The sequence below is a fragment of the Rhodamnia argentea genome, chromosome 10, assembly GCF_020921035.1.
Source record: "Rhodamnia argentea isolate NSW1041297 chromosome 10, ASM2092103v1, whole genome shotgun sequence".
NCBI classification, from domain to species: Eukaryota; Viridiplantae; Streptophyta; class Magnoliopsida; order Myrtales; family Myrtaceae; genus Rhodamnia; species Rhodamnia argentea.
The window spans coordinates 6458883-6478467 of NC_063159.1; the positions used below are offsets into that span (position 1 = coordinate 6458883).

Sequence of the window (19585 nt, forward strand, 5' to 3'; positions counted from 1 at the left end):
ACCATACCACACCTTTACCTCGGCACCTACTGTGTTAGGCAAATTTCAAACGCAACAACTGGTTTCAATATATCGTATTCCCGTGATGCGACGATAACATGAGTTGATATAATAGTTTTGATGAGAATCACGAGATATGACCGAATCGATTTCTATTCGCTTAATAGAACTGCGCATCTCATTCAGAGCACCGAAATACCCGAGCTAAGTTAGATGTAGTTAGCGAATCACCGTTCGACGAGACTAAGGGCGTGCATGATAACACTTCAGAAGCAAAATTTCTACTTCAAAAGTGCTTCTGAAGCTAAAATCCGTTTGGTAAAGACACTTCAAAAGTGCTTTTGAAACCGAAATCCGTTTGGTAAAAATATTGACTTATAGTATGAATTTCTACTTCTGAAAGAGATTTTTACTTATGGTTAGATTTTTGGCCAACTTTGAGAAGTAAAAAATTTTTACTTCTCGGCGTCAGAAATCACTTCTTTGACTCCGCCGACCAATGCCCGCTTGCCCGCCCGCTCGCCGCCGCTCGCCGGCCGCCGGTCGCCGGCCGCCGGCCGCCGCTCGTTGTCGGTATTTGATTAAAAGTAGAAATTTCAAAAGTAGAAATTTTATCAAACGTCTTTTTTTATCAGAAATTAACTTTTGATGGAAGAGTTGAAAAATCAACTTCTGCTCCTGATGGTGTTTCAGAAGCAGAAGTGTTGCCTTGCACGCCCTAAACATCCTCTAAATGCTGGTTCTATTGGCTGGGGGCACGGTGAACACATCCTTGCGCATAATGCCGCCTCATCCTTCCCTACTGTCATCCACTCCATATCCTCCCCCATCCCCACTCCTTCATCTTCCTCCGCAGCGCAACCCTTGCTCGTTTCGAAGCATCATCATCTCCCCACGACATCTTTGGAAGATCCAACGACGCAAGCTCGTCACAAGATTCTCGCCGAGCAGACATTCGCACGGCTCTGTCCATAGAACTAGCGCGATCCTAACACCGCCGAGTGAAGTGCAGGGGCGAGAGAATCAGGAACGCGAGCGGAGAAGCTGCACGGTCCGGGTCCAGTGCTTGGCCGAAAGAATCAGGGCGTTGCCCGCTACGGACAGGGTCGAGTTCGTCCGTCTCCTACGGCGAGATGGGCAGATGGGGAGCTTGTCCGGGGTCAACGATCTGCTCGCGGCATTGGCCATGGCGCACGAGCCCGACATCGCCTTGCAAGTGTTCGACGAAATGCCGTCTCATGGGTTGGACCCGGACTCGTGGACGTTTTCGTCCGCGATCGTCTGCCACTGTTTGAAGAACAACTTAGATGATGCTGCACGAATCTTGGACTTCATGGTGGATAACGAGCTATGCCCGAGCGTCGCGACTTTCACGACCCTCGTGAATTCGTTTTGCAGAAAGGGCCAAATGCAGAGGGCTTTTGAGGTGTTCCGCGTGATGAACAGAGTCGGTTGCGAGCCCACAATTCAGACGTACAATTGCTTGATCAAAGGGTTGTGCTACGTTGGGAGGGTGGAGGAAGCATATGAGATGTTGGAGAATATCAAGAAGGATTCGTTTTCGATCAAACCGGACATATACACATACACAGCTGTAATGGATGGGTTTTGCAAAGTGGGCAGGTCGCCAGAGGCCATGGAATTGCTTGATGAAGCTCTAGAGGCAGGGTTGTCTCCGAATGTTGTTACTTACAATACTTTGTTCAATGGGTATTGCAAAGAAGGGAAGCCGATGAAAGGCTTTGGTGTGTTGAAGCTGATGAAGGAGAGCGATTGCATGCCAGACAACATCAGTTATAGCACCTTGATTCACGGCTTGTTGAAGTGGGGGAAAATAAGGGCTGCATTGAGGGCTTATAAAGAGATGGTAGGAGATGGTTTTGAAGTTGAAGGGAGGATGTTGAATACATTACTTAGGGCTGTGCGCAGGATTTCTTTGAAAGAGAGAAACCTATTGGATGATGTCTACCAGATGTTCGAGAAAATGAGAAGCAGGGGTTGTGTTATCGATGAGACCTCTTATGGATTTATCATACAAACACTTTCTGTAGGGAACAGAGATGAAGAAGCTTTGTTCAATATAGAGCACATGATGAGAATGGGGCATTCACCAAAAATGACTAGCTTAGCTAGAGTAGTGAGAGCACTTTGCGGGGAGGGAAAGCTTGACAAGGCTCTGTTGGTCCTAATGGATGAAAGATTTACGCATCCCATTAAAGATGCATACAACGTCGTTATAAACGAGTCTAATCGTCAAGGAAGGTGGTTATGCGCTTGTAATGTGTATGGTATGGCACTGAAGCGAGGTGTCGTGCCCGAGAAGAAGCCAGAAGATGCCTAGGGAAGAGTCTTGGCTAACTGACGACAGTAGCCACCTTCTTGGATCACTACCTAAGGGAGATCGCCTCATAGTTCCAAGCGGCTTGGTGTGACGACAGCTCTTGAATAGAAGCCATCAACGGAGCAAATGCTTCTTACTATTGAGATGTGACTTGTAAACAAGGACTTTTGTACAGTCATTGGCTTGTAAACATTCAATTAAACATTTGAACAAAAAAAAAATCAATTAAACCTGGATTATGAACGTCTCCCCCACTTGAAGAGTTTTAAAACAAATAAAGCAATTGCAAAGTATTTTCAATACTATTTCGATCGGCCATAGCTTTGGTCACAAAACTTGCTCTTTTCTTACAGGTATGATAAGCAATAAATACTACAATCGACTACACAAAAAAGAATTGCGCAACGATGAAATTTGGGCAACTACCTCTTTGCTATCTAAGCCTCATGAGTGAATTTCACAGATCCGATGAAAAGCCTAGACGTTTGGAGTAAGAATCATACAGCGCTAAAACCTCACGCACGACTCATGTATTGCCCAGTTCTTGTATCTACCAAAATCTCATCGCCTATGTTCACGAACAGTGGGACATTAACCACAGCACCTGTGTCAAGTTTCGCAGGTTTCGATCCACCTATTATAAGAATATGAATCATCAGATCAGATGGTAAGAAAGAACGACCAACTTCTCCTTCACCACCCAAGCCCCTAATGCAACAAAGGAAAAGAACAAAGTCCTGAACTTTTTTCTCAGTATATCATGCACAGCTCAGATACCGCGAAATCAAACAGAGGTGCATGAAACCTTAAAGATCCACGTGCCTCACTTCATATTCCTGGAGACACTTGGTGGCCTTGTACCTCACTATTAAGAATATAGTTTCTATAGTTTGAGAAAGAACGAAGGAAGTTACCTTGAGCAGTATCGCCTTTCAGACCAGGGTCAACATCCACCACCTTCAGCTTAACTGTGATTGGGAGATCAAAGTCAATAACCTGCAACAGATACAACGCTGCACGATGAGATGGCTAATAAATGAATATAGCAGGTTGATAGTCATTTGAGAGATGTTATCCAGTATGCTCTTTAATTTACAAAAGCACATAATGGCTTTTGGCAAGGTGCGGTTGGATGCTGGCCCTACATTAAACTGCTCCTAGATTAATTAGATCCATATTTACTTTGTGACACAAGAACACTGGAGGTGTATCATATTCATAAGGTGAGAACACCTGAAATCACCAAACCCAGAATCTGAAATTAAAATTACCTTCCCATTCCAAAACAGCACATTGCAGTCCATACCCTCTTTTAACCACTTTGTCTTGTCACCAACCTCTGATTCATTGAGACGAATTTCCTCGTAGGTAGTCTGTCATACGAGAAGTACATATCTTAGAAGACGGAACATAATGATACCAGTCACTCCTTTTTCAATTCATTTTTAATGTGGCCTAGATAATGTAACACACTCACATAAACAACTGTAAAAAAGACATTCCTAGAGTGATGAAGCAGGTGATGCTTGAGCAGAGCAGAACTGGTTGAGAAAAGTGCACTACATGGAAACTATAATGAACAAAGAAACATACCAAGTCCATGAAGACAAACTGGGCAGCATCTTTGTAAGTGAATTGCTTGGTTTCCTTGGATATATTTGCCTCATCGATCTGGAAAAAGATCCAGACATCAGATAGTCTTGGCTTAGACAGCAATCTCCAAAAGATCTAAATGCTCGGCATGATCTAAATAAGAAAAAAGGATCCGGGAAGGGTTCTGCTGAAGGCGCTGAATCAAGACACAGGTACTTATTTCTGCGACATCATCCTACAACTGTGGCAATTCTTCTAAAGGAGGACCACAGCCATGTTCACAACCATCCAAAATGCAATTCTTGAATAATCGCAATCAAAGTAGAAGTGCACATTAATAATTCTAACAGAACCCATAAGTCCCAAAAAGCTTTGCCCAACTTATTGCAGTCGACATACTATTTTCGACTTTCTTCTCCATAAGGCGTATTTGAGATAAGTTACTTAAGCTAGACAATAGAACTCTATGCAATTAGCCCAGGAGTCAAGGACCACAGGCTCCGATGTGCAAGATAATAGTGACAGAGCTACTCCATTTGCAAATTAGAGGTTGCATATATTATCATCGTTGTTACGAATATCAAGGCAGTCTTTAGTTTGACCAAGGTTTGTCTGGATAACGTGATTCCTCTGTCCACACTCAGACACCTCACCTTTAATAGACTGAACCATCACTTTAATAAAACGAAACCTGCGGTTGAACAATGAATTTGTATCTAGGCAGGTATGGCACACTCAAGAACATCCTGTGATAGAGTTTATACAATAGAAGTCTGAGTCCATATATGAAATGTGAAAGTATATAACAATTACACTTTCTACTCATATCAACAATCATTTGACTGGAAATACCAGTTCATACTACGCTAGCCTTCTTAATAACACAAAGGGTAACAAGAGACCACTAAGACTGAGAAACTAACCGAACTTCCAGCTCTAAAGGTTTTCTCAACAGTGTTTCCTGTTACGTAATTGCGCATCTTGGTTCTAACAAAAGCTGCTCCTTTTCCCGGTTTCACATGTAAGAACTCTGCATATACCAAACAGCAGAAGACCTAGGACTTACATGGAGAAAAATGTCACAGTAAAGCACAGAAACGTATAAGCCAAATGAATTAAGTAGGAAACACATGAGCCTTGTGGACAGCTTAAAACTTCGCAAAACATACAGCACACTGAACCAAAGTCCCATGCTCAGCCAATGCCAGCTTTGAAGAAGAAGAAGACTACTTAAAAAAGAGAAACAATTAAAGTGCGAGGTATACTAATTAAAATGTCCAGTGTGATAATGACTTTCCACAAGGGAACTTCGTCTCTATAGGTAGTTAAGTAAACTAAAAGCCGGCGATTTATGGAGCCAACTGGGCCTAAAACCATTGAACAATCCATATACAGTAACTGGAAGCAATGAGAGAAAAGGAGAAAGACCCATCACAGGTACGTACTGGCGCTAACCAAACCCACCCCCACGACTGTCAGGTGTTCGATCTAATTTCAGTAGTATTTGCTATGTTATTCAAAATTTTTCATGTCAAATCTGTATATATCACGCCCCTAAGCATAGATTTTGCCAAATTTCTTAGCTCCTCGTCCCCTTGTAAGTCAAAACACTGCATCCACCGCTGGGTTTTCGCAACATAGCTATCCACACAATCAGAAACCAGACAAACGTAAAAACGCACCAAACTATCAGCATTTCATTAACCAAGAATGCATTGTAATGACGTCGGAGGATACACCATAAACGCAGTCATAAGCGCTCAAATACACCAACAAACACTAGTAGGGAAAGCGAGAAAAGCCGAGATTATCTCAAACGGAAACGGAGGAAGCAGTTACCGATAACTCGCCAAGGAGCTCCATCAACGACAAGGTTGGTGCCGACTTTTATGTCGTTACTGGACAGAGCATATATCCCTGCCAAAACAATCGCAAATGCGAGGGCGTCAATCGAAACCCACATCAGAAAGGAGTGGACTTTGAGCTCCGCGCAGGGAGAGAGGGAGATGAATGGGACTGAGGCTGTTGACTGATTACTCGGATACGAAGAGCGTCGATGGAATCCGGGGAAAGACCGGGCCGGGAAGACGGAGGGCTTCGAGGATGAGAGAGAGAGCGCAGGCGCACGGACCATCGAAGAAGCGGAAGAAGACGACGACGACGACGATGCCACGGAGCAGGAGAGGTTGAGAGACGCCATTACGGGGCAAAGCGGTTGCTTCTTGTCTCGGTAAGTGAATTGGTCCGGTGTAGTGTTCCTTCTTACAATGCCATGAATAAGACCAGTCGGATAAGGAAGGTGATTCCTGTTCTCTTTTTAACTTTTTTCTCGGAAGATACCAGAATCATAGAAGTAATTTTTCTTTTTCATTTCCATTTTACATGCCTCTAATTTTTAAAAATGACACTTTCGTGTGTTCACGTCGATTATCTTTACGACTTCATTAACGACAATACCGTTTTCTTTTTCAAAATGTCCTAAATCCTAAATTCCCTCTTACAAACGCAATAGCCGCCGCTATTGTCGTTAAACTTGCCATTGTTAACCTCTGAATTTCCGATTGAGGATCATTGATCCACTTTTGACATTATCTCTAAACCCGTCTCCAGGATGCGTAGGCCATTCCTCTTATAACCTCTAAATTTCCGATTGGGGACCGTTGGTCCGCTTTTGGCATTAGCTCTAAACCTGTCTCCTGGATGCGTAGGCCATTCTGAAAAGGTCACAGCAGCCGCCGACCTTGGCGCCACCACCCTCTATCCTTTTTGCAATGCTTTTGGGCACTCTCTTGATTGATCAATGTCTCGCCATGATAATGCTGAGCTTAATCTAAGGCGGACGAGCCCCCCTCATGCCAGGATGACCTCCCATCAAGGTCATTCATAGCGGCTCGGAACACCCAATTGAGGTTGCCACCCGCAATGAAGCCACGCACAACCTCGATCAAGGCCCGTGAGCCACCGCCATCGGACCATGGAGGTAATCATCCCCAAAATACCTCCCTGAAATAGTCCAACGAAATAGACAGAACTATTTCCGATTGGTGGTACAGACATTCCTGCCAACCAAACAGGTCAGGAACGAAATTTGTGGAGACACAAGGATGTTCCGTCCTCAAAGATTACACTTCATCTGCAGTTCCACTTAAAAGGAATTTATCGACGTTAATCTTCCTCCACGGAGGCTTATTGCAAAAACCATTAATCAGACAGAAACATATACATATACACTGAAGAGCGGCCGTGACAACATGGCGACGGCGATGCACATGGCCACTCTGCTTTAAATGGGATTCTTGTATAACAATAAACAGCATGATCTTGCACTCTTATCTACAAAAAGCATCCCCTCTATGACCCGATATAGAGGGATGGCAAGGTGAAAAAACCACACCTTTATAATCTATACTTCATACTACTAAATCACGAATGAACACGAGAGAACCTGAGAAAAAATAAATAAAATCACGTATCAACAATCAAAATCCTTCCACACTAGCCCTTCGCACGGCTGATGATGATGAAGACTTACGGCTTTCTTGAGAATTCAATTCCTCCAAGGCAAGGGTCGAGGAACATGCGCGAGGAGGAAGAGATGTGGGTAGAGCACGAAATTTCCCGGAGCGGCGGATGGTGGGGCCACTCTAGGCGGTGGGGACGGGGAAAAATTCAACTTGGGTGTCGGGACCATGATTCCGTTTAGGCTTGGGGATTTCAACATTTGCTTCCCGGCAATTGCTGCCGGCTCTTGCAAAGGGAATCGGCAGGAATACTTCATGTCTTGTATGACTTTTAGAAGGTCCACAATGGTTCGCATCGTGGGTCTTTCTGAAGGTTCTTTTTGGAGGCATCGCTGAGCAATGTCAGCTACAGTTCCTGCTGCTTTAGCCGGGAAACGACCTTTGAGCTGAGGGTCCATTATCAGTGATAGCCGGCAATCATCGGCCAGGAAAGGCCGACTCCACTTGACCAGGTTCCTCTCTTCTTTAGGAAGCCGGTTATCCAGACTCTTCCGACCAGTGAGCAATTCGAGAAGAACTATGCCGAAACTCCATACATTGCTCTTTGGAGTGAGCAATCCCTTCTCCACTGTCTCCACAGAAAGGTTCGCCAATGCCTGAACACACATAAATGACAACTATATCTATCATCGAACTTAGGCAAACATGGTGGTTAATACAAATTCTGTTGACCAAGAATCTGCCGGAACAATCCAAGGAACTCAGAACACTAAGTCAGCGTAAGAACTTACCACTGAACTGTTGGACATATCTGACTCTTGAATGTGCCCAATGCAACCATATCCTGAAAGCTTGGCGCTGAAATCCTTGTCGATTTGGATGTTGGCCGTTGAAAATTCATTGAACATAGCCTGTCAAATTAACAATCCTGTAAGTATCTAAAACCATTGAACAATCAAAATACAAATCAGTAAGGCCAAAATCCTGGAATCGGGACCCTAGGGGTTTGCATGGTAACCATTCTCATTATTCGATTCTCATTCTGATCCGGAAAAACCGATTCTGGTTCAAATGAATTTTTTGATTCTGTTATTGAATGGGTTTTAGAAAATCAGAATGTGTTTGATAACCGCACAAAATTTATGTTTCAAAAAAATGATTCTTTCCCTATTTTTTTCATTTAAGTCAAATAACTATGCAGTTAATTTATAAAATGTCATCCTAAATTAAAGACTAATTTTCAATGCACACTCAAATAATTTAAAATACATTATTTTTTAGCATGTCATGAATGAAATACAAATTTTAATACATGATGTTTAAAGTTCTTTAAATGTTGCATTTTCTAAATACATAGAAATATCTTGTGACGCACGGCTATCAGTATGCATGTTGGATGCCCTCATCCTCTGCAATATTCTTTGTAGGAGAGTGAAAGCTATGAAATTTATGAAATTTAGGCCCAACTTTATGAAAATAAGGTCAAACTAGCATAATCTAAGCTTTTTCTATTTTTTAGAATTTTCTAAATTTTTTGTTATTTTTTTTTTAATTTATTTTTATTAGGTAGAGGGGAAAAAATGACGAGAAAATTACAAGGAAAAAGTAAGAGATGTGAGACTTCATTCTGTTTGCTATTTTCAAAAGTCATTCTTTTCCTAGAAGCAACTTTTTTTTGCTTCTGGATTTTACTCAAAAACCGATTTTGATTTTCAAAAACTGATTCTGAGAACAGAATCAAAATCAGAATCAGAATTATTTATGTTACCAAACAGCATTCTCATTTTTTACTGTTCTGGGATGAGAATCAAAGAATGAGAATGGTCACCATGCAGGCCCTAGGAATCCAAGTTCATCATGTCAGATTTTTGTCTTTAACTGTATCTGGTTTTTGTAAAGCCTTCTCAAGTTTTCTCATCACATACTGCAACGTGTCACCCATAATGCATAGAGACACGAGAAACAAAAGCCTTTTGCTTACCTGAAAGGGCCCTTCTTCATGCAGGAAAGTAAGCCCTTGTGCAGCACATAAGGCAACTTTCATTCTGGTGTTCCAATCTATAGGTGGTCCATCAGATCTTCCATATAGGAGCCTGTCTAAGCTTCCATGGTAAAGCCTCTCATACACAAGAGTTCTTGGCTCCGGACCCTCACGTGCGCAGTACCCAAGCAGCTTACAAAGGTAAGGATGCTGCAAAGATGCAAGAGTGTTTGCATCACTTATGAACTCTTTTATCCCCTAAAAGCAACAAGTGAAAGAAATTTGTAAGGCCACATTACAAGTAGGCGAATCAAATCAAACATATACATGTAAGCCGATGATAATTGTAGGACAAATCGTCTTATTAAAACTGAACTTCTAGTGAGTGTCATGAGATCTAGGTTTCAAAAACTGTCAAATTCATACTCAAAGTGAAGGAAAGCACTACTTAGCATTCTTTTGCATCCAATATCTTTAAGCTCTGCAAGAAATTACGGATGTTGCATTCAAAACATTTTAAAGCACTTGCTACCTGAGTGGATGTCTGAAGGCGAGTGACGGTAGCTTCAAACTTCCTTGAACTCGAATTATCTTCTCCAAAGGATGCTCTATACATTATTGAAGATAGACCTTCTGATGTCCATCGATCTAAAGAGAAATTATTGCAAGCTGCAGCAATTTCGTCAGGTAAAAAGCTACGAAGGGCTCCTGAGGGAGGCAAAGGCAATGGTCCAGAAGGATATAGTGGGCCACTCCCTGCTGCGGACTTAAAGCTTCCTGCAGTTTTTAGGACAGCAGCACCCTGAGGTGATGGAAGGGGAAGAGGTTGTGGACTCGAGGACCTTTGTTCTTTCATGGAAGCACGGTATCTTGAATCTTCTAGTTCATCGAATTCAGCTGATGAGAGAGCATCTTGTTCGGCCATATCAAAGGCAATAGATGGAGCAGATAATGCACGCATCCTACCATTTGTGACCATGTAAACTGTCTGAACAGGTTTAACTCTAGTTTTGAAACTCGGTGGAGCAGACTGCAATGACCGTGTCCGTATTTGGGGTTCAGGCAGAATCATTGGCATTTGCTCCTTAGAGTCATTATTATGTTTGGTGTAACTGGTTCTTTCAGGTTTCTTCTTCCTACACTTCAAAACGGTGAAACAACCCATTCTAGATTCAGAAATCTGCAGCTGCTATCTGGTTGTCTTGTCTATGTTCCTGCCAAAGAAAAACAACGAACACATAAACATCTCAAACCTCTACATGTTTCAGAACTTCATATGGGTTCATAAAAGAAGCCCATCTGGCTGTGCAATCCACGAATACTGTCTTCAACTCTGAAGGCATGATTTATATGAAACATATCGACCAACACACATTGAAAAAAGTCATATCAAACTGCAAAAGCAAATGAGCATCATAAATAACAGGTTGTACAAACTGTTTCTCCCCTCCGCTTAATTAGGCTTGTCTTTTTCTCCTATTATAATTTGCCCCACCTTCAGCCTGCACCATAGCCGCTAAAAATTAATACCAAAGATCTGGTCTTCATTTGCTTTTATCGGCTGTTCCCAAAAGGAGATACTAGGCACTCACTCCATTACTTCCTAGACTAACATGGTGAACCATTTCAAGGCAATCAGAAATCGGAATTCAAAAAGCGAACAAAGCCATTCGACACAGGTGGGCACTTGCGTCCACAATATGAACAAACACATCGTCCTATACGCTAGTCCAGCGAGACGCCGCTACGAATCGCTCAAACAATAATCACCACTCATTCATCAAAGCACGACAACGGGAAAAAAGAAAAAAGGGCTTCGATTCGCCGCCTCATCGGGTCGACAGCGACCACAGATCTAGCGAAACCCCAAAACCCAACACCCATTTGCACCCCGTGACTTCCTAACGGCTGAAGAATCTACGGCCGCGCAAATCAAAGCGGGCAGCCACCGGGAAGATCCCAGAGCCCCCCCCACAGACAAAAGACCCCATTCAAAACCTAACCGCGCCGCTAACGAGGACTCGAGACCAACCGCCACGGCGTCCTCCCAATCCACCAAGCCGACCAGAACAACTGCGAAATCGACGCCAAAATCCGAAGCAAGAAAACGAAAACACATCGCTTACCTGAGAAACCTCGAATCCCCGGACTAGCTCGGAGCTCAATTCGCCAGCGAGATGTGGAAGAGGGTGGGGGAAGAAGGAGGAGTGCTGGCCAAAAGCTTCTTCGTTTCAGTCCAATCGACGATTTTGGTGCGGAAGCAGGTCAAAGAAAGGACAAAAGCAGAAGGAAATGGTGTCGAAGCAGACAGAGAGAGAAAAGAGAGAGAGAGATGTGGGAGGAATATTGGAATTGAATGGAGAGAGAGAGAGAGAGAGAGAGGGGAGGTGGGGCCCAATGAGTAGTGGTCAAACCTACCATAAAGAAAAAGAAAACCCGGGGATTTAGTAATTTAATCATTATCTAATATCTCCTTCCCATGACTGGAGGAAAATGATTTTACTTTTTTGCCCCTCGAGACTTTTCTTCCCAGCTCCCCCCTCTTTATATTTTTGCACATTTCGGAGAACACGAATTAAGCAGAATTACTCGTGCGGTACAAATATATTTTGGTCAAACACTCGTGCGGTTGAATTGTCCGGAAATTTGAAATCTTCCAAGGCATGCGGCATGCTTTGAAGTATTCATCAGAGAGCATTATGCGTGCGCTCTAAATGCTTTTCCTAAGATGCGCGCCGAAGAATTTTCGCCCACTTCCCGATGTCCGTCGGCCGCGATAGCAAGCGAACTTCTTCGCACGATATTTTCGAAAGTCGTTATCGTGTTATATTGACTAGAAAAGTCACGTGAGTCAGAACATTATCGAGCTTTAGTCGATGGGACAACGATCAATAATGTAAGCGTGCGGAACGGCAAAGGAAAGTCACGTTCTATTACGGCGACATTTGGAATTTCGAATGAGGGCTTCATTTCTCAAAGTTTTGGGGATTTGCATTTTGCAGCTATGCTTTTATAGTATCTACAAGAGGATGCGAGATACGATTTTGAAAAATATTATCACGTAAGAAGCATCTTTTTTATAATAATAATTTAAAAAAAAAGGATCGAAGGAAACTATGGATTACGAAACACAAAATACAATTGAGGAAAATTCAAGCCGACTCTTGCGATTTTCCTAATTCTTTTTTTTTTTTAATATTACTGTATAAGTTGTGTAAGATGGGAGAGGAGACAGAGAGATTATAAAATGACCAAAAAGGGGCAGGGGTCATTTACGTAAAAGCCGGGTCCCCTGGCCTCCGATTTCAACGAAAGAGAGCCTCGTTTGAAGTGACAATCCAGTCAAAGGCAGAGAACAAGAAAATGAGAAACGAAACTAAAAAAAAGAAAAAACAATTATTTCCAACAACACAATTCCCGTGTGGTCAAAGAGACCCATCGGGATTCCGCTTTGACTTTGGACGCACGCCGTCGGATGCTACCCCGGGAGGGCGATCGACGGCTCGCCCGCGTCCAACCAAAGAATTCAATGGGGGCCCACCTGACACGGGACAGCTCGTCGATGATGCTTAATTGAGTGGGCACCTCACACGCGCCATGCACTCGTGCCGAAGCTTCCCATCATCACAAACTGAGGGCCCCCTCCTCCCCCCCGGGCCCCCTCAAAAAGAGGGTGGGCCCACGTGGGGCCCAGTGGATTCGAATGTTGTTGTCATATGTGGATTATTGGGCCGAAGGAGACCACGTCCAGGCCACACAACATAGGATCCGGCCCATTTATGTAGCGACGCTAATCGATCATGCATTAAGCACCCAAGATCAACTGTACTAGAGATTCTTCTCAAACTCGTTCCACAAGTCCAATCAAGCTCCAGACTTTCAAGTAGTTCGACTTAGTCCTAAAACTCCGCAATTAATAAAATTATAGCCATTAGCATGGTATTCTAATTGTTTTTCAAGGACTCACGACGCCGATCTAGTATCCGACTTTGTCGGCGAGGGCTATCGACCCCCACCAACCTTTGGCGTGAGGGTCGGACATCACTTGTGTGGATGTCGCGACCAGATCGGAGAATTTCACAAAGGAGAACCACGCATACATTGAGCTTCCCGGGCTCGCAACTTCGGGGGACTTATGCGGCTCGTGATTGCGACTTTCAAACGGTTGCTAATACGATTCCACTCTCTCTGTGGCCCTTAACGCCCGGTTGTGGCCGGCATGGCTGCACTCCAGATTGATATGGAATTTCAATTTGGAAAGGACGGCATTTTGGAACGTTCCTTTTGAGAGAAATCGTTTGGATGCATTGCTGGGAGCGTGTTTGGGTTTTCGGGCATCTTTTGTTCTGTGGCCGGAACTTGGTGAGGATCCCTGATTGGAACACTGTTAGGCGAAGAGAAGCAGCTTCATCCGGTAGGATGACATCGGAGCGGTTTTCGGGACGGTAATGTCTATCGAAGTCCTCAAATTGCCGCATTTGTCATCCTTGGTGATGTGGCGGTGGCTCTGCTAGCCACCGCGCGCAAGCCAAGGCTGCGAGCCCTTGCCTGTGTCCGAGCAAGGGTTCCCGACGACCGAAGCCTAATTCCATAAAAGAAAAAAGTATATTTATTCTGCCATAGTTGAATGCTTTAATTGATAGTAATAACGAAAAAATTCGTCAGTATTCACAGAATCGAATAGAGTTGACGCGCAAATTTTGTTGCATTAATTTAATAAGTTTTGAGGCTCAATTGAACTATGTACCGTATTGTACCGTAGAAAATAACCCCGAATACTCGAATCGAGTCTTTTGAGTTAGATAGAACGCATAATCAAGCCCGAAACCAATTATATTTCATTGAAACCCACGTGGAGGCAATCGACCGAGCCGGCTCCGGCCTACTTCGGTTCGTAAATGACATGATTATGCTTGTATCCACGGCGTAGAAATTACTCTGGCTTTACTCGAACTCGTATTGGCCGGCGGCGGCGGCGGAGACGGAGGGCTCGCGCAAAATAAATCACGGTACCTGAGATTTCGCTTCACCTGATCCAATCCGTCAAATCAGCCGATCAGGAATTCATGACGCCGCGCTCTTCCAGATCTTCCACAAGATTCCTGGCACCCAATCCCCGGCGAAGTCCACGTACTTCGCCAGATCGAACGCTCGAGACGGAGATCCAACCGCGCTCCACAGACTCAACAGCACCAACGCGAAGCTCGCTTGTCTCGCGAGAAATTGCTTCGGCGCGCGAGCGAGGATCGTCGACGCCACCGCGACGACGCCTGCACCGATGTTGGCCAGGCGGTTGGCCGAGATCGCTCCGAGAAGGAACGCGGAGATCAGGACAAGGACGACGGACAGCCGCACAGCCCCAATCTCGGCCTACATACGCACAGGATCAAATGGAATTAAGGTCCACATTCTCAGTTTCGAAACTCCATTATCAAGGCAATGGGTATTAATGGCGTTGCGCGAATCCGTAGTCTGTACCGTACCGTACCTTATTGGCTTCGCGCGTCGCGACGGCGACGGTTTCCTTTTTAGCTCGCGATCCTCGGATTCTCCCGAGAGCTCTGAGGAATCTGGATCCGAGGAATCGCCGGCGCTGCCTCGGAGGTCCGGTCCCGCAATCCGACCGCACGCGGAGGACGAAGCTCCAAAGCCGGAGCAAGATCGAGAGGCTATGGTGACCGCCGCGAGGACTCCAAGTCGGAATCGGCGTTGTGGCTGTGAGCGCGACGCTGAAGTTCCTGGACCTTGCGTGGAGGTTGACTCTCCATTGCTGCTGCTGCTGCTGATGCGGATGCTTTTGCTCTGCTCGCATGGTGAGGCCGTTAGGTCACAGCGAGCTCAACCAGTTTTCCAAGTTGGAAAGGGCGAGGGAGAAAGAGAGAGTTGCAATCGGAGACTGGGATTCGTTGTTTGGGCTTCTTTGTCGCATTAGTTGTTAGGTTGAAAAGGGAAGGCCCATCAATGAATGGACTTCTTTTGCCCATCTCTCCCGAGGCCCAATCTCCCCACCACCACCGACCGCCGTCGTCTGCTTCTTGGCCACCTCCGACTGTCGCCCCCGTCCCCGGCAAAAGTTTCCGCCCCCCGTCCTGAGCTCGTGCTTCCGTGCTCCTCCTCTGGTACGCTCTCTCTTACCCGTCTCACCTGTCCCTCCTCCGCCTTCTCTCTCTCTCTCTTAAAGGCGCAGCGCCAACATGAGGTCGTCAAAATTTCTATAATCTCAATTGTGATCACTACGTGACCCCAATTGGGGGTCCCTGGAGCGCCATGAATGATCTTGAATCTAGCTCATGAGGCAGTAAAAGTTTTTTTTTTATTAGTTATTTCTTATGGTTACTCTATATTACCAAGAATTAATGAGTTACTGTAGGTAAATCAGATTAATTAGTGGTCGTTTTAAAAGTTTTAGCACTTAAGTGATTGTTTTTAAAATTTTGGTACTAAAGTAAACACTTTTAGCATGTATAGTGTATTTAAGCCCTTATTTTTAATGGTTAGTCTATATTACCGATGCTTAATGAGTTACTGAAGGTAAATCAGATCAATTAGTGCAAACATTCATGCTCAGTTATGCCAATTGCAACTCTTGCTCGTAGTATCTAACCAGCATTGTGCAAAAATATTCAACTGGTAGATCTTGCTCAAGGGCGGGGTCGGTGCCCAATCCTGTGTCCGGTAATCTAACCCATGTGCAATTATTTTACTGAAAAAAAAAAGTTCGTAAAGAATTAGAAAATGATTTCCAACTGATCTCAAAATTTCAATGCAACTCAGAAAAATTACAAGAATCCTTGAAATGGAAAACATTTTACCGCTACTTTCAAATTTCCTCGAAACAAGCCCATCACTTGAAGAAAAAAAAAAAAGAATCGTAATTGGAGAGGGCTATCTTTTGATGTCCTAAGACATTGTTTGTTTCGAGAAAAATGAATAATTTCGTACTAAAAATGATCATTTGTATCGCTTCCGAAAATGAACGAACGAAAAAACATTTTCATCGCCCATAAAAATGTTCAAACATAAAATGTTGTCACTGATAAAAATATCTTCCATTGACGGATTATTTCAAGCTATACAAACAATTATTTTTAGGGAAAAATATTTTTCCAAATCATTGTTTCCCATGAAACAAACGGATCCTAGATGAAATCATGGATCCGGGATTTCAAAACGTACTGCTCGACCATTTTAAATAACTAAAAAGTCCGGAAGTAAGGGAATAAATCGTCTATCTCCGTCGGTATTTCCATTCAGTGACTCGTCCATTTATGCAGTTCATCCTTACGAATGTGTAAAATATATACAAACTTAGGTATTAAGGGGGTGAGATTTATAAATACAGCGTTTGCTTTGTCGGCAGGATCAAAGATCCTAATCCCATCTTATTCGCATTCCTAATATATGTTAGTTAAAAGTTTCCTCTTGCATAACAACCTTCATCGCCAGAGCTCGACAAGTCCTTTGGTGATCTTAAAGCATCTCTATGATCTTGACTCAGATATGTTATATTCACTCCATGTTTGTTCTCATTAGACCAGACATAATGGGTTATAAAACCATTTCTCCATCCATATATGATGGGTTAGTTGTTCGATAAGTTTTATATATATGTGTGTGGAAGAGTTAGTTATATTTAATAAGTAAGTCATAAATCTATTTAAATATAATGTGAGTGTCAAAAGAGTCGTGAATATATCGTAAACGAGTCATAAATGAGCCGTAAATGGATAATAAATGCGTTTACAACTTACTTAGATACAGTCCACTTTTATGACACTCTTTTCATTCTCTCTTATTTCTACTCGATCTTGTACTTAATAATTCCGCACACTCGCCTTAATTTGTGTGGAAGCTTTCTTAGATTTGGTAAGATATGAAAGTGTTTTAGGAATATTAGACGGGATCGAGTACGATTTAGATATGAGTCGGGTCGAGTATGATTATTAAATTTGCATTGCATGAAAATGGTTTAAAAAGGGTGAAATATATCTATTTGATTTGAACCATTTTCGTCTCAGAGGGGTCTAGTACTCAAGAGCATATATTCGGCAGCTTTGTGTCGAATCGAGAACAAAAAGAGTGAGAGACAGAGGGCAAGCTGGTCTACGAAGCACAGTGAAAACACTTTCGTTCAAAAGTACAAAGTAGTTTCCCCATACATGGCGTAGAATACATTCGACCATATGAAACGACGCGTCGTACTAACCGTCGATACAGAGATCCGGAACGACACCGCAACGACTACTATCGTAATAACTAGAGACACCGTCGCTCGAGGCAACAGTAGCAGCAGTAGTTCCTCTTATTCTAACGTTAACATAGAGATCCAGAACGACACCGTATGTTCGCCCTTGGAAGCATTTTGGTCCTGCGCCCCATCTTTCTCTCTCACTTCACGCTGCAACACAGATCCACACAAAAAAAAAAAAAAAAAAATGAGACTTAGCGCGTACATATCGAAAGTATTTTCGAACTACAGTGCTCTAATGGTGCTCGAGGAAATGATGATGCAGAACTTGCCTCTTGCAGTCGGTGGAGGGGCTGATCTTGTAAGGAATATTGAGCCCGCACTTGGCCGGCAGGCCCGCTGCGAGGCCGGCGTTGTTGGCGTTGTAGGAGATCCCGTTGATGGCGGACTTCAGGCAGTTGCAGACGCCTTGGCGGTCGGCCGTGGTCCTCGCCGCCGAGTACAGCGACCGGATCCCGCTGCAGCAGGCGGGTGGCACGGCCCCTCCGTTGAGCACGTAGGACACGCACGGCATCAGGGTGTTGACCACCTGGTTGCAGGAGGACACCTGCGAAGCGGCCGGAGGCGCATTGGCCACCACCATGCACAGGACGGCGACCGCCAGGGCTGCAGTTTTGAGGAGTCCAGGGTTGGCCATTTTCGTGGATACTAGTCTTCTTCTTCTTCTTCTTCTTCTTCTTGGGGAGGGATGAAGAAGGTGGTGTTTAAATAGGAGGAGGTCGGAACTCGAGGCCTGAATTGGTAGGTGAATCTCATTTAGTGTTCTGATGGAGTTTGGTTGGAGAATTGAATCTGCCAACGATCGGGCACTTCTACGGTGCACTGTATCATACAAGTATACAACGTTGTATCGTAATAAAGTTCCAAGCATTTATACGGTATGAGTGTGTACCTTACAAATTTTATACCTGTCTCATAATGAGCAAGTGGTCGCCGGTAGGGGTGGCGGTTCGGTTCTTACAAGTTCCACCGGAAGTTCTCTTTTTTGAACCTAACTACCCCGTAGGGTCGGCCGAACCTATATTTTTTTATTTTTTTTATTTTTATTTTTATAGATAAACATCTAGAGAAAGTAGATATGAGTGTTTTAGGAGATTACATTTAGAACTCGAAACCAATCTATTGGAATACATTTATATTTTTGGAGAAACATAAAAATTGTTTGCTCCAAATTATACACTCATATGGATGCCATATAACATTGTATGATTGTGAAAAATATATATAAAAAAAAAAAAAAAAATTTTTTTTCAGGTCCGGGTTAAGTGGTGGACTTGCCACGGCGTTTTTTGGACCTGCCTCCGCTCCTTGCCCGGCGCGGTTGGTTTCCGGTTGGTCTATCCGGAACCATGCTCACTCCTACTCGCCGGCCAAGAAGCGAGGGTGTCGACCCTCGCCCGAATTTGGGCGAGTGCCCGACGGCCTCGCCTGTTGGCCGGCGATGGTTTGCATGTGATCTCGTCGATTGAAGTTGTGAAAAAAGATAAGATAAGAAAAACAAAAAATAATAAAAAATAAAAAAAATTATTAAAAAATTCGTAAGAAAAATTATTAAAAATTATTCACGTAGGCCGTGGCACGTAGGTGGTCGCCATTTCATGTCAACTATTTTCGATCAAAATTGACAGGATAGACTCAATTGGCAAAACGTGAAAATGTTTATGACTCAATGAACATAATCAAATGGTTTGGGATTGAATTGAAAAAAGTGCAATAGTATTAACATGACCACTCTTAACGTGTACAAGCTCGTAAAATCGATTGGTAGTCTCCATATATTTAATTCTAATAGATGGAACAATGATATCATTTTTATTTGACTGATTTTCTAAGATTCGTATAGCCACACATGTACATATAATACTACTCCGGAAAAAAAAAAAAAAAGGGACCTTCTCTTGAATTTCACGGTTTCCTGAATACCAATTTTCTTTCGTAGAATAACGATTTACTTTTTTTTT

At 43.5% G+C, this 19585-nt stretch overlaps 5 protein-coding genes across 6 annotated transcripts; 1 reads left to right on the plus strand and 4 right to left on the minus strand.

The window, feature by feature from the left end:
• On the minus strand, positions 1-18318 carry LOC115729768 (non-specific lipid-transfer protein 3-like). Of its 2 annotated transcripts, XR_007199828.1 has the most exons (3): positions 17897-18318; positions 17567-17774; positions 1-12 (listed from the first exon to the last, which is right to left on the minus strand). XR_007199828.1 is itself a non-coding variant. In XM_030660393.2 (2 exons), the coding sequence occupies exons 1-2, from the start codon at positions 18259-18261 to the stop codon at positions 17765-17767; spliced, it is 375 nt and encodes a 124-aa protein (XP_030516253.1). In that variant the 5' UTR covers positions 18262-18318; the 3' UTR covers positions 17488-17764. The 2 variants fall into 2 exon arrangements, 1 of the variants encoding a protein (XP_030516253.1); XM_030660393.2 differs by lacking the exon at positions 1-12 and having other exon boundaries at positions 17488-17774.
• LOC115731414 (pentatricopeptide repeat-containing protein At5g39710-like) lies at positions 211-2481 on the plus strand. Its single transcript, XM_030662076.2, has 2 exons — positions 211-241; positions 708-2481. The coding sequence occupies exon 2, from the start codon at positions 734-736 to the stop codon at positions 2339-2341; it is 1608 nt and encodes a 535-aa protein (XP_030517936.2). The 5' UTR covers positions 211-241; positions 708-733; the 3' UTR covers positions 2342-2481.
• LOC115729770 (elongation factor P) lies at positions 2755-6204 on the minus strand. The gene is made up of 7 exons (XM_030660395.2): positions 5972-6204; positions 5774-5851; positions 4858-4964; positions 3935-4012; positions 3613-3714; positions 3256-3337; positions 2755-2975 (listed from the first exon to the last, which is right to left on the minus strand). Exons 1-7 carry the CDS (start codon positions 6132-6134, stop codon positions 2857-2859), a joined length of 729 nt encoding a protein of 242 aa, XP_030516255.2. The 5' UTR covers positions 6135-6204; the 3' UTR covers positions 2755-2856.
• Positions 7090-11677, minus strand: LOC115729767 (probable serine/threonine-protein kinase PBL18). Its single transcript, XM_030660392.2, is given in 6 exon segments — positions 7090-7526; positions 7529-8051; positions 8187-8306; positions 9377-9634; positions 9909-10590; positions 11503-11677. Coding segments are annotated over 5 exon segments (1647 nt in total). The 5' UTR covers positions 10542-10590; positions 11503-11677; the 3' UTR covers positions 7090-7413.
• On the minus strand, positions 14141-15217 carry LOC115729106. Its single transcript, XM_030659550.2, has 2 exons — positions 14865-15217; positions 14141-14746 (listed from the first exon to the last, which is right to left on the minus strand). Exons 1-2 carry the CDS (start codon positions 15186-15188, stop codon positions 14441-14443), a joined length of 630 nt encoding a protein of 209 aa, XP_030515410.1. The 5' UTR covers positions 15189-15217; the 3' UTR covers positions 14141-14440.
• Positions 18319-19585: the final 1267 nt, after the last annotated feature.